Below are 15,002 nucleotides of genomic sequence, written 5' to 3' on the forward strand. Positions count from 1 at the left end.
TGCCTCTTCATTGCACCTGTTGTCTCTTTAATTTGCACCACTGCAGGTGAAATTGATTCACAATCACTTGTGCTTCCTAAATGGACAGATTGATATCCCTGAAGTTTAACTGACTTGGTGTTATAATGTGATGATTAAGTGTTCCCTTAATTTTTTTGAGCAGTATATATAACTTTCAGATGGATCTTACCATGAGGACATTTGGAACAGCATCTATCCTCTATCGGATACTCTGATTGATCACAGGTAAGGCCGTCACCTCTGAGGACATTCAACCCTTGTATCTATGAAGAGAAGAGAGATATGGTGTGACCGAAACCGCATACTATCATACTAATCATACTAATCATACCAACGTAAAAAATGTCATGCGTTCCCATCTCATAGTATGCAATTTTGTGTATGTGAGAAATGCCCGGATGTATACTAGATCGGCCTGGATATTTGAGTATGAGACGGGAGCTCACTGGTTGTACTCAACCGCCCCAAAATGCATTGCGGCTGTTCAGCTTCTACTATGGCGGAGATGGACCGGAGATCAGAGCGGACATACGTAAATGATTAAGTCACTTGATACGGAGAAGACGGCTCTGAGTATGATGCCAACGGCATCCTATTAGTCAGGTTAGTAGGCAGTATGCAGTACATACTGTTTGAGTATGTAGTAGGCAGTATGTTAGTGTGCGGTTTCGGACACAGCAAGAGAGTTTGGTGTCAGTGAAACATGAAATCAAACACCTGGATTAAAATCAGACTAAATAAATTAGTAATAATAGTGGTCTTTTATTGTGGCCAGCCTAAGGCATACCTGTGCAATAATCATGCTGTCTAATCAGCATCTTGATATGCCACACCTGTGAGGTGGATGGATTATCTCAGCAAGTGGTCACAAACACAGGTTTAGACAAATTTGTGACCAATATTTGAGAGAAATAGGCCTTTTGTGTACATAGAAAAAGTCTTAGATCTTTGAGTTCAGCTCATGAAAAATGGGAGCAAAAACAAAAGTGTTGTGTTTATATTTCTGTTCAGTGTATATTATCTGGGTTTAAGGGGTTAAAACATGTGTTGTACATTTGTGCGGTGTTTTGGTCTGTGAAGGACTTTAAAGGGTAAAAATGTTTTTGTTCTGTAATAATGTGACCAGTAAAATGCAAAACAGAAACAACTGAAGTATAGTAGTAGTTTTACTTGTCAGAGGATTCCAGATTAAAAAAACAAATTGAACTTCATGGTTCAGTTCATAAATCAATTCAATAAAATGTGGAATGTTTTGCAGCTCAATTCTACAGTAAAGTTAGTAACTGTCATCATTAAACCTTTACAGGTGAGAGATAATGAGCTGCTCATCACTCAGTATGTTGGTGAGCAGAAAAACACCTTACACAGGTGTTCAGTGCATTTCTGTGTTTTACTTTCTTTGAACATTCGATGGAAAATAAAATGATGAAGGAAAAGGCGTCCAAAAAAAGGTCCCAGAGGAGCAACAATAAGAAAATATTTTACCAGCAGTAATCCAGACCAAAGTCTCCATCTGGTCACCATTATATACGTCAGGATCACAGTTTTCAGGGGCTGAAGACGTCTTATCTCTGAGAGTTTGGATGAAGGGAGACGTTGATCACTCTGAGGACATCATCTGGAAACAGAGAGAGACAATGTTCATACAGGACAGACAGATTATTATATCTTATTATGTATTCATCCTGATAAGAAACATGGTTAACTCAGGTCTGTGCTGAAAAACCTGATTTCAAACCAGGTTTAAAGAGTCCACACACGACCAGGTGCACCACTGGTTAACAGCAGTTTGAGCTTCTGTTTTATAGACAGATGAACTTTGATCCAAAGCTTCATCATGAAAACAGAGTTCAAATAAAGTTAAGTATTAACTAGATCCACCTCAATGGATGATTAAGCCCTAAATGTATCCTTAAAGACTTTCACTCCTCACTGGAACCAGGTTATTAACTGGTCACAGTCATTTTAAACCTGGCCTGGTTTGTGCTCACAGCCACATGAGATGTCAGCAGGTCCAACACAGAGACGTCCCCCCTCTGAACACGGTTTCATTTAAATAACTAACAATAATTCATTAAAGTCATTAAAGTCCAAAACATATTCATGTTTGCATGTTGAATACAAACATGGATCTGTTCCACATGAATCCTCTCATCAGCTCCTTCATCTTTCCACAAATCCACACAGCAGAGTTCATGAAAAGCTTCACCTGCTGCAGGAGGCCTGGAGGAGACACGAGGAGGCTGTTCAAAGACACCACAGGTGTGACCCCAGCTGAGGAAGCACTTCATACTGCTGAGTTATTATTTATGACTTCTACCTGTTTTAGAGATGATCTCTGTCAATAACAGACCCTCATAAAGGTCACATCACTTCTAACACACCTGACCTAATAAGAGACAGGACCATGATGACACACCTGCACATTTCAACAGGTGCAGTTGACTTTAGGTCTGTTAGTAGGCTGACGAAAGCAGCCCTCAGTATTAACCCAGAGTTTCAGCTCTTACCCTCTGCTGAAGATCCAGAGTCCTCAGAGCTGAGCCGCTGTGAACATCCGCTCCTGACATCAGACTCTTAATATACAGGAGGTACTGTAGGATGGTTGACAAGTGACCTGTACTGATATTCCACATGATCTGATGAATATAAATGTTTCAAATCACTCATTAATATAACATCCAGCATCACTCGGAAGCCAACAAACACCTTTGAAACATTGTTAAACAGGACTGTTCTTTAAAGATCTTCACCGTGTTTCCTGGTTTTCACTCTTATCTGTGCGCCCTCCTGTCTGAGTTACCACACCCAGAGACCTGACATGACTCGTAGCAACAACAATCTTACTCGACTTCTCTTGAGAACTCGACTTCTCCGCAGGATTTCCACTTTAGAACCGAACTCCAGATTCCAGATATCTTGTCACATAAACTGAGACGGTCACAGTGCATGTAAATATACAATAACGTGTATAATATAAAACAACATGACGTCAGACTCTAAACACCTCAGAACCGTTTATGTGGCGTAACCGAATATCCAGAACATATGTGAACATAAGAGAGTCAGACTGTTCGAGTTTCAGCAGTAACACAACAACATCTGACTTCAACAGAGTTTTATATTTACTGTGATTCTTTTTAAAGAAAACAGCTCAAGAAAAAGACGAGTACGCACCTTGTCACACGGAGGCTGGCCGCAGGAGTGACTGTAGTTTCTCTTTCAGTTTATCATAGAAGTTTTACAGCCCAAAAAAAACTTTGTACTTTGTCTTTCTGATCTTATCTTGACACGTCTATATTGAGATTCAGCTTGTGAATGTGTGTGTGAATGGGTGAATGTGACATGTAGAAGCAGCTTTGCTTTGTTCTTTCAGCATGGTAACTGGATCAATGAAAGAGGTGGCTCTTCATTCTCAGTGTTGTATTCTGTTTACCCTGCTGCGGCCTGCTAATCATGAGGAGCAGGGCGGGTCTGTTCAGTTTCTCTGCTATACAATATCAGTTATGTATTGCATGCCAGTGTGTTACACAGTTACCCAGAAGAGACCTGATTATTAGATTTGATATTGCAATAAAAATCGATCAAGCTTACAACAATATGTAAGGATATAAGGAAACTGTGGGGCCTTAGACCCCAGGGGGTGCTGGGAGGCTTTGTTTCCACTCTTTATTTACATTCAAAGAAATCATTGAAAATGTAAAAATGCGTACCTCAGCTGCTTTCATTTCACATTTATTGACTACAGTTGGAAGAAAGTGGAATTCATTTGTTACCATTAGTTTATTGTGATATTAAATGCTGTTGTCTTCATTGATAGAAACAATACACATTCTCAGATAGAGTTTATGCATTGTTGTGCTGCACCTCTTACCATCTGCTACTCTCTCCTCTCTTCTTCTCTCTTTCCATCACATGCTGTGTCTCTCGTTCCCTCCCTTCTATTAAATGCTGTCTGTCTATATCACATGTGATTATATGAGAGTAGATCAAGCAGAGGCTTACTAGCCACAGTGCCAGTGTGGGTTATACTAACATTAGTTGTCCCCATGTTAGCATTTTCACACCTGCTCGCTTCACACACCTGCTCAGCCACCACATCTCTGTTGTGTTGACAAATTTATCATGTGATCCTCCCAGTGACTTATTCAATTCTTCCTTTTTAAAATGACTTTCCTTTTCCCAGCACCTGACTCGTGTTTACAGAATCTGTCGCGCTCTCGGGCAGCCGACATTGTTTCCTCTTCTCCTTCGTCCCTGCAGCGAGATGGAGCACGGACAAACATGAATTTCACTTCAGAATTAGGTGGGTCAACAACAGTCTTTAAAATATTATATACAGTAGACAGACAGGGTTGCCAGGTCTGCGTTTTTCCCGCAGTATTGGGCTACTTTTAAAGTGTTGCTGCGGACCCTGTTCGAGGCCCTGTGCAGTTGCAGACTTTGCACAGCCCATGTGACGGTTCTGAATGCAAGCTAATTAAACTACAGAACGTACTTCAAAACAACACTTCTTACCCTCCCCTCTCTTCTCTCGAATGTGTGTCTCTCTATCAGTGCTGATGGGGAACTTTTAGAGACTTTTTTTTAAAAATCACCTGAACTGTGTTTGTTTGTTTTCCAGGGTAATTTTTTCCCAATATTATCGTGTCAAACCCACATAATATACAAATGACAAACACTTGGAAAACAGATCACTTACACTGGGAACAGAAAGGAAGTTTAAGACCTATAATTAATCTGTATGTGGGTTACTGTCTGAATAAAGTGTCCTTAAATAACAGGAAAACACGGCTGCATAGACTTTAGTTCAGGTTTTATAGAGTGAATTACTTCTCCTTCAAGATAGCAAAACCCCACCTGTGCACCTGAACACACGTCAATTTTATGATAGCTTTATTTAAGGAGTTTTGCATTAGCATAACATATACATATAAACACACATGTACAAAGATGTTGAACTTGTACAGACAGTACCCCACATTACAGCAGGGGTCTCCACCCGCTCTACAGCAGGGGTCTCCAACAGGTAGCTTGCGAGCCTGGATTTTAGTAGCTCGCCAAGAGGTTCACAGACTCCGTACAAAAAATCAGACGACAATAAATGCACCTTGAAAAACTCATCCCACTTTTATTCAATCAATTATACAGATGTCCCGCCCCCTCCAGTACAAAATACTAGGATAGGCCGATCAGCTGTCAATAAAAAACTCTTCTAAACCTACTCTACACCTTCTTAAACAATCAGTACTCAATGTGCCTATTAAAGGAAAAAAAGACCTACCCATACAAGCATGTTTGGATCTTACCAAGCATACACTACCTTCGGGTCACTTATTCAGCCAGGTGGTTTGTACGACACATTCGTTCCGAGCAACGCAGCCCTGTAGTACACATGAATATGTACTAGACACTGAATGAGCAACCACAAAGTTTATTCTTTATACATTTTATATATTTTTCAATCCGCCCACGTGCTATACCTTATAATGTGCTATATTATTATATTATCATTAGGTTGCAAAAAAAAGGATTATCTAGAACTCCTCCTCCCTTTTACCCTTTTTTCAGTTTTTCCATTGTCTTGATTCCCTTTGTCACTTCTAACAACCTTTTTTCCAGAATGACATAGAACTGGTCTACAATACCACAAAGGATTTACATGCCAACGGGCTCTGCTCCCCTGAGGAAATCCATCAGAGAAATACAACCATACGTTAGTTTCACAACCGCTTGTCTCGAATGACATGAAACTAGTTTCCAATACCACAAAGGAATAACAAGGAAACAGTTGTCCTAACACACAGAATTACACAGGTACTAAAAAATGATTTACAGAAGTCCTTCAGGAAGTTACCCCCCCTTAATGATCCCTGGAAAATTCCCACATGTGAATGTTAGTGTGAATGGTTGTCTTTCTCTATGTATCAGCCCTGTGATTGACAGGTGATCTGTCCAGGTGTAACCCCGCCTCTCACCCAATGACAGCTGTGATTGGCTGAACAGGATAGCAGTATAGAAAATGGATGGATGGATGGATGGATGGATGTCCATGTGCAGAATACTGTGAACTTTACAGGATTTCTGTAAAGAGTAACACTGCAGAGATCAGCTGATTATAAGTGGATCCTGGGGAACATTCACTCTGCAGCGTCCTAAAAACTGTCTCCATGTTTGGGTTCTTCGGTCACGTCCTGAGGAGAGAAGAGATTTATTTAAACAGAAGCATTTTATAAAACCAGAGTCAGTCAGTGAACATGTCAGAGGAACACTCTGCTGTCTCTCTGCTGATCTGATGTTCCTGTCAAAATCATTTCCTGTTTTTCATTTTCTAAATTCTCCTTTAAGGGAAATATCAATAAGTGGTTGGAAATGTCTGATTCTCCTCCCCCCCCCCTGAAATAAAACAAACAATGAATAAAAAGATAATGATGTCACAGACAGTATTATCTATCAAAACATGATTTTACCGTCACAAAGCAAATCTTACCTTTGTATAGACCACTTGTTTTCTTCTTTCTGGGATAAAACACTGAAAGTCCAACTGCAGTTAATAAAAAAAGCCCAACAACACAGATTATCACTAATATCCCGTCTGAATTCAGTCCTCCACATTGAGCATCAGTTGAATCAGTTCCTGGTTCCAGCAGCTGCAGAAACTTTGATTCACACCTGTAATGACAGAGGGACATTTATTAGAGGAACACCTGTCGGAGCTCATGGACTCATGAAGGTGTGTCCCTGTCTGATGTGAAGCTTCACTCACCGTGTGTGTGGCCGACAAGATGTAAACGTCCCATCTGAAAATGTTCCACCTCCGCAGTCAGAGCACTCAGTGTCTCTCTGTGACGTTCCTGCACACAGCACATTTATTAAGACCAGTTAAAAGGAGATTTTAGACGTGATTTTGTCTCATTATTTTATGATTAGAAGTAAAACTCACCTCTCTGTCTGATGTATTGTCCTGGTCTGCAGCTTGTGTAACTCCGTGCTGCTGCACAGCCGTCCTCTGCAAAGACTGTGCAGTAAAATCCTTCCAGTGTTTCACAAACTGTGTTTGATGTTTGGGTACATGACGTCTTTATCCTCAAACCAGAACCTGTCAGCACACACACAGAGGTTATTATGGACCTACTCGACCCATCAGCCTAATATCCTTGTAAGACCCAGCTGTCCTGTGGTGGACATGAGTGTCCAAAGGATATTTCTAAAACCTTATAAGCTATCGTACTGAAACCTGTTGTTCCATGTAGAGAACATCCTGCTCTCTGAAATGAGCTATCATTTGTTGGAGTGTGTCATTCACAACAGTCTTTTCAAAATGGCTGCCATCTCAGCCACATTTTACTGGAGCAAGAGGTAATGAAAAAATATACATTTATGATGTTTCTACAGCATAAAGTTGTGTCTAATAAATAAAAGGGTTTGAACTAACTTACACTTTATTAAAATGCACAGAGTTTAACCCCTAACAGTGTACTTTTGATGTCCTGTGTGGTGGACATTTGTACTCAGTCTGTTTTTACATGAAGTTCATGGTGTCATAGGTCACAGGAATTTGACTGTGCCAAAGACCTAATCTCCTTCATCAGCCCATCATTGAACTACTGTTACACTGAACACATAACCTGCCCTTCACTCTTCATCCACTCCCACATGCCTCCAAACACACCTGGCAGATATCTCCTCTCTAACGAGTGGGTCAGGAAGGTAAGAACTTAAAACAGGGATGCTTTAGCTCAACTCAAATTGTTTCCCACAAAAAGTTCCTACAAATTTTCAAACAGGCGGAGGCAAACTGAGCTGCTGCTCTGTACAATAACTCAGGTCATTTATGTTTTGTGGGACAGATCTTTGATTCAGGCAGTCACAGCGTTTAGCTCAGCAGCTGCTCTTTAGCTCTCTGTCTGTTTAACCTGCTTTGTTTGGTGTCACTTAGTGTTCCACTCAGGTTTGAAAAATATTATCAAAAATGTACCTGCAGCACAGTTTCTACACCTGAAGCACTGCCTACGGTCTGTAGGCCGGGTCATGAAGGTTCCTTTAGGGCAGGGCTGACAGATGGTGGTATTGGACTCTATGAAACAATCCGTTTCAACATGACGTCCTGTGAAAAAAAACAAACAGATGTATATAAATATAAATTGAAAAGAAGAATGATTTAAGATATATATATATATATACATACTGTATATATATACACTGCTAAAAAAAATTAAGGGAACACTTAAATCAAACATCAGATCTTGATGAACGTATAACTCGAGTTGAAAATCTTTACTGATGTACATTGTATAATTTGTTGAGAACAAAATGATGTAACAACGGTCAGTGGAAACCCACATCATCAGCCCACTGAGGGTTGGATTCAAAATCACACCCAAAATCAAAGTAAAAAATTGAAATCACAGGCTGATCCAACTCATGGCAACTCATGATGTGACTCAGTAGTGTGTATGGCTCCCGCGTGCCCGTATGCACTCCTGACAACATCTGGGCTCCTGATGAGTCGGCGGATGGTGTCCTGGGGGATCTCCTCCCAGACCTGGATCAGGGCATCACTGAGCTCCTGGACAGTCTGTGGCGGTACTTGGTGGCGTCTGATGCACTGATACATAATGTCCCATATGTGCTCAGTTAGATTTAGGTCAAGGGAACGAGAGGGCCAGTCAATGGCATCAATGCCTTCGTCATCCAGGAACTGCCTACACACTCTGGCCACATGAGGCCGGGCATTGTCCTGCACCAGGAGGAACCCAGGGCCCACTGCACCACCATGAGGTCTAACAATTGCTTGGAGGATGTCATCCTGGTACCTAACAGCAGGCAGGGTACCATTGGCTATGACATGGAGGTCTGTGCGGCCCTCCAAGGAAATGCCTCCCCAGACCACCACTGACCCACCGCCCAAACCGGTCATGCTGGATGATGTTACAGGCAGTATAGCGTTCACCACGGCATCTCCAGACTCTTTCACGTCTGTCACATGTGCTCAGTGTGAACCTGCTGTCATCTGAGATGAGAACGGGGCGCCAATGGCGGACCTGCCAATTCTAGTGTTCTCTGGCAAACGCCAATGGAGCAGCACGGTGCTGGGCTGTGAGCACAGGTCCCATTAGAGGATGTTGGGCCCTCATGCCACCCTCATGGAGTCGATTTCTAACAGTTTGGGCAGAAACATGCCAGCCAGTAGCCTGCTGGAGGTCATTTTGTAGGGCTCTGGCAGTGCTCCTCCTGTTCCTCCTCGCACAAAGTAGCAGATATCGCTCCTGCTGGTGGGTTGATGCCCTTCTACGGCCCTGTCCTGCTCTCCTCGTGTAATAACCGGTCTCCTGGTACCTCCTCCACGCTCTTGAGACTGTGCTGGAAGAAACAGCAAACCTTCTTGCGACCGTTGATATGGATGTACCATCCTGGAGGAGCTGGACTACCTGTGCAACCTGATTGGGCTGCAGGTACCACCTCATGCTACCAGTACTGACAAGGACACTAGCAGAACACAAAACTAAAGAAGAATCAGTCAGTCAGTATCAGGAGAGAGCAACTGTCTGTGACCACCACATGCAAAACATTCCCTTTTTGGGGGTTGTCTTGTTGTTGCCTCTTCATTGCACCTGTTGTCTCTTTAATTTGCACCACTGCAGGTGAAATTGATTCACAATCACTTGTGCTTCCTAAATGGACAGATTGATATCCCTGAAGTTTAACTGACTTGGTGTTATAATGTGATGATTAAGTGTTCCCTTAATTTTTTTGAGCAGTATATATAACTTTCAGATGGATCTTACCATGAGGACATTTGGAACAGCATCTATCCTCTATCGGATACTCTGATTGATCACAGGTAAGGCCGTCACCTCTGAGGACATTCAACCCTTGTATCTATGAAGAGAAGAGAGATATGGTGTGACCGAAACCGCATACTATCATACTAATCATACTAATCATACCAACGTAAAAAATGTCATGCGTTCCCATCTCATAGTATGCAATTTTGTGTATGTGAGAAATGCCCGGATGTATACTAGATCGGCCTGGATATTTGAGTATGAGACGGGAGCTCACTGGTTGTACTCAACCGCCCCAAAATGCATTGCGGCTGTTCAGCTTCTACTATGGCGGAGATGGACCGGAGATCAGAGCGGACATACGTAAATGATTAAGTCACTTGATACGGAGAAGACGGCTCTGAGTATGATGCCAACGGCATCCTATTAGTCAGGTTAGTAGGCAGTATGCAGTACATACTGTTTGAGTATGTAGTAGGCAGTATGTTAGTGTGCGGTTTCGGACACAGCAAGAGAGTTTGGTGTCAGTGAAACATGAAATCAAACACCTGGATTAAAATCAGACTAAATAAATTAGTAATAATAGTGGTCTTTTATTGTGGCCAGCCTAAGGCATACCTGTGCAATAATCATGCTGTCTAATCAGCATCTTGATATGCCACACCTGTGAGGTGGATGGATTATCTCAGCAAGTGGTCACAAACACAGGTTTAGACAAATTTGTGACCAATATTTGAGAGAAATAGGAATTTTGTGTACATAGAAAAAGTCTTAGATCTTTGAGTTCAGCTCATGAAAAATGGGAGCAAAAACAAAAGTGTTGTGTTTATATTTCTGTTCAGTGTATATTATCTGGGTTTAAGGGGTTAAAACATGTGTTGTACATTTGTGCGGTGTTTTGGTCTGTGAAGGACTTTAAAGGGTAAAAATGTTTTTGTTCTGTAATAATGTGACCAGTAAAATGCAAAACAGAAACAACTGAAGTATCAAATATTATACAAAAGAAAAAACTCATGTAATGTGTTATTTAGTTTCTATTTTTTTTTTACTTGTCAGAGGATTCCAGATTAAAAAAACAAATTGAACTTCATGGTTCAGTTCATAAATCAATTCAATAAAATGTGGAATGTTTTGCAGCTCAATTCTACAGTAAAGTTAGTAACTGTCATCATTAAACCTTTACAGGTGAGAGATAATGAGCTGCTCATCACTCAGTATGTTGGTGAGCAGAAAAACACCTTACACAGGTGTTCAGTTCATTTCTGTGTTTTACTTTCTTTGAACTTTAGATGTAAAATAAAATGATGAAGGAAAGGGCGTCCAAAAAAAGGTCCCAGAGGAGCAACAATAAGAAAATATTTTACCAGCAGTAATCCAGACCAAAGTCTCCATCTGGTCACCATTGTATACGTCAGGATCACAGTTTTTATGGGCTGAAGACGTCTTATCGCTGGGAGTTTGGATGAAGGGGAAGGGAGACATTGATCACTACCGAGGACATCATCTGGAAACGGAGAGAGACAATGTCCATACAGGACAAACAGATTATTATATCTTATTATGTATTCATCCTGATAAGAAACCTGGTTAACTCAGGTCTGTGCTGAAAAACCTGATTTCAAACCAGGTTTAAAGAGTCCACACACGACCAGGTGCACCACTGGTTAACAGCAGTTTGAGCTTTTGTTTTTATAGACAGATGAACTTTGATCCAAAGCTTCATCATGAAAACAGAGTTCAAATAAAGTTAAGTATTAACTAGATCCACCTCAATGGATGATTAAGCCCTAAATATATCCTTAAAGACTTTCACTCCTCACTGGAACCAGTTTATTAACTGGTCACAGTCATTTTAAACCTGGCCTGGTTTGTGCTCACAGCCACATGAGATGTCAGCAGGTCCAACACAGAGACGTCCCCCCTCTGAACACGGTTTCATTTAAATAACTAACAATAATTCATTAAAGTCATTAAAGTCCAAAACATATTCATGTTTGCATGTTGAATACAAACATGGATCTGTTCCACATGAATCCTCTCATCAGCTCCTTCATCTTTCCACAAATCCACACAGCAGAGTTCATGAAAAGCTTCACCTGCTGCAGGAGGCCTGGAGGAGACACGAGGAGGCTGTTCAAAGACACCACAGGTGTGACCCCAGCTGAGGAAGCACTTCATACTGCTGAGTTATTATTTATGACTTCTACCTGTTTTAGAGATGATCTCTGTCAATAACAGACCCTCATAAAGGTCACATCACTTCTAACACACCTGACCAAATAAGAGACAGGACCATGATGACACACCTGCACATTTCAACAGGTGCAGTTGACTTTAGGCCTGTTAGTAGGCTGATGAAAGCAGCCCTCAGTATTAACCCAGAATATCATCCCTTCCCTCTGCTGAAGATCCAGAGTCCTCAGAGCTGAGCCGCTGTGAACATCCGCTCTTGACATCAGACTCTAAATATACAGGAAGTACTGTAGGATGGTTGACAAGTGACCTGTGCTGATATTCCATATGATCTGATGAATATAAATGTTTCAAATCACTCATTAATATAACATCCAGCATCACTCGGAAGCCAACAAACACCTTTGAAACATTGTTAAACAGGACTGTTCTTTAAAGATCTTCACCGTGTTTCCTGGTTTTCACTCTTATCTGTGCGCCCTCCTGTCTGAGTTACCACACCCAGAGACCTGACATGACTCGTAGCAACAACAATCTTACTCGACTTCTCTTGAGAACTCGACTTCTCCGCAGGATTTCCACTTTAGAACCGAACTCCAGATTCCAGATATCTTGTCACATAAACTGAGACGGTCACAGTGCATGTAAATATACAATAACGTGTATAATATAAAACAACATGACGTCAGACTCTAAACACCTCAGAACCGTTTATGTGGCGTAACCGAATATCCAGAACATATGTGAACATAAGAGAGTCAGACTGTTCGAGTTTCAGCAGTGACACAACAACATCTGACTTCAACAGTTTTATATTTACTGTGATTCTTTTTAAAGAAAACAGCTCAAGAAAAAGACGAGTACGCACCTTGTCACACGGAGGCTGGCCGCAGGAGTGACTGTAGTTTCTCTTTCGGTTTATCATAAAGCTGGTGTGACGCTCACCAACTCCAGATTAATACAGGTAAAACAGTGGAGATGCTGATGGATCCAAGGTCAGTTGGGGATAACAGCTCCGTTGTCATACACGGACAGGTTAATTCTTAGAAATATCTGGGGGTCCATATTGGTAGCGACTTTAAAAAGCTGGCACACGCAAGTGGCAAGTGTCTGTGCCCGAATCCACCAGCGCCTGCATTTTCTACGTCGGCTCAGAGTGTTTGGTGTCTGTAGGAATATTATGTTGATTTTCTATAGAGCAACCATTGAATCTGTCTTACGGTATGGCATTATCAGCTGGTTCGGCAACCTAACTGTTAAATCAAAGGCTCAGATATTAAATCTGATTAAAACTGCAGGGAAAATCATGGGTATGACAGCACCTGTAACTCCCCAAGACCTGTTTGAACAATCAATCCTTAGACTTGCGGATAACATCTTGTCTGACACATCTCACGTACTGCACTCTGAATATGTCTTATTGAACTCAGGAAGGAGGTATAGAGTCCCTCTATGTAAGCGCAACAGACATAAGCATTCGTTCATCCCACTCTCAGTCAAGCTCATTAATGGGCAGATTGTTCAGGATGGACGGAAATGATCAGGGGCTATGTGACGCTGAATTTGCACAGAGATGATGATGCACTTTATGTGACTCTGCTGAGTATTTTATTTATTATGTATTGTTCATTGTTATTTTTGACTATTGTATGTGTGTAGTGGAATGTTGTTGTGGGTGGAATGTCCTGTCTGCAGCAGACCCCTCTGTCCGAGACAAATTTCTCCCACGGGAGACAAATAAAGATGCCTTGACCTTGATAAAAGTTTTACAGCCCATAAAGATATTTGTACTTTGTCTTTCTTATCTACGGTGTCTGTAGCCAAAGATTGACACACTGTTTTATTGCACATAATGTGTCATTAATGTTCAGTTTCCAGCAGGTTTAAAAAGCACTACTATAATTTTTATGATGTTGATGTACATGCAGCTGTCAGTAGTGTATGAATATAACAGATGATTGAATGAAGGATTGTCAGCCTGATTCATGTCGTCTCTCTGATGGTCAGTGAAGTTAACATGTCATACACCTTTACACAGAGGTCTCTGTCTGTGCCTACAGTTGTAACAATGGAGAGGACAACACTCCTGAGTGAACTTGTATAGATGATATATTATGTGATTGTCATGACCCTAGGTCATTATTATTGTTCTGAAGTGTTGACGTGTTGAATCCCAATTATCTCTCTCCTCCCCTCAGTGTGTGCATGTGTGAGTAACTGTGAGCAGCCGTAAGAAAGACTTAGGAAGTTGTAATTGTAAATAGTAGTTTATTTTGTAAAGCAGGCAGGATGAGGGAGAAGCCTTTTAGTTTGGTATTTAGTCCAATTTCTCCTGTTTATGATTTTAGGAATTGTATGTAAGGAAACCTGTCTTTTGTTGAATTCTTTTGTTTTAGTAGGTAAGTGTTTAGTGGGATTTAGATGATTGTATTTTTGTTTGTTGTTTTAGGCACGGCTCCTCTCCGAAGTTAAAAGAAAATAAAACTGCAGATTAATTTTTAACCCGTGTTAACTGGCGAATGGGGAGTGCGCCACATGTTACGTCTGAGGTTCCCCTAGACTGGGACATAACAGTGATGCAGTTGAGACATTTTTAAATAAGAGATTTTGTGTCAGAGTTCACTAAGTAGGGTCCATAATGTACAGGTGATATTTGAGTATTTCAGCAATCTATATTATTACAAATAATAATCCTGAAAAAGCTCCTACATAATAAAAGTATATAATTAAATAAATATGAAGTTAATCCAGACTAAAATCCATTCAGCTGCTGAATGCAGGAAGCACACAGACTGTGTGAATGTCTATAATATCAATGATCCATCATTAGAGCGCGATAATAACACCTGTGTTTTACATTAAATGTATTTTTGTGGAGTTAATGATTTAGACTCATTCTTTCAGCCTCAGCCGTATCAATCACATTTATGGAGCAGTGTTTCAAATCTTACTTTCATGTCTTATAAGTACAAGGCTTCAGTGCTGTGATCAGTCTCTGTT

The 15,002-nt window shown here is 41.0% G+C and overlaps 1 protein-coding gene and 1 long non-coding RNA gene across 2 annotated transcripts; both read right to left on the bottom strand.

Moving 5' to 3' along the window:
* Positions 1 to 205: 205 nt before the first annotated feature.
* LOC138589324 (uncharacterized) lies at positions 206 to 3,218 on the bottom strand. Its single transcript, XR_011307929.1, has 3 exons — positions 3,199 to 3,218; positions 1,507 to 1,639; positions 206 to 284 (listed from the first exon to the last, which is right to left on the bottom strand). It is a non-coding gene; the product is annotated as an uncharacterized lncRNA (long non-coding RNA).
* Positions 3,219 to 4,920: 1,702 nt separating this feature from the next.
* On the bottom strand, positions 4,921 to 12,908 carry LOC138589940 (tumor necrosis factor receptor superfamily member 14-like). Its single transcript, XM_069660437.1, has 8 exons — positions 12,871 to 12,908; positions 11,174 to 11,313; positions 9,810 to 9,903; positions 8,000 to 8,128; positions 6,965 to 7,120; positions 6,788 to 6,875; positions 6,512 to 6,693; positions 4,921 to 6,215 (listed from the first exon to the last, which is right to left on the bottom strand). Exons 2-8 carry the CDS (start codon positions 11,210 to 11,212, stop codon positions 6,130 to 6,132), a joined length of 774 nt encoding a protein of 257 aa, XP_069516538.1. The 5' UTR covers positions 11,213 to 11,313; positions 12,871 to 12,908; the 3' UTR covers positions 4,921 to 6,129.
* Positions 12,909 to 15,002: the final 2,094 nt, after the last annotated feature.

Source organism: Semicossyphus pulcher, unplaced genomic scaffold (genome assembly GCF_022749685.1).
Source record: "Semicossyphus pulcher isolate SPU_LCO1_2020_fin unplaced genomic scaffold, fSemPul1.0.p SCAF_13, whole genome shotgun sequence".
Classification (NCBI taxonomy): Eukaryota; Metazoa; Chordata; class Actinopteri; order Labriformes; family Labridae; genus Semicossyphus; species Semicossyphus pulcher.

Excerpts from the sequence above, each read along its gene's own strand:
- LOC138589940 (XM_069660437.1), bottom strand. The coding sequence starts at position 11,212 with ATGGTGACCAGATGGAGACTTTGGTCTGGATTACTGCTG. Across the intron at positions 9,904-11,173 it reads TTTGGTCTGGATTACTGCTG|ATACAAGGGTTGAATGTCCT; the intron begins GTAAAATATTTT and ends TTCTCTTCATAG. Across the intron at positions 6,216-6,511 it reads AACAAGTGGTCTATACAAAG|GACGTGACCGAAGAACCCAA; the intron begins GTAAGATTTGCT and ends TTCTCTCCTCAG.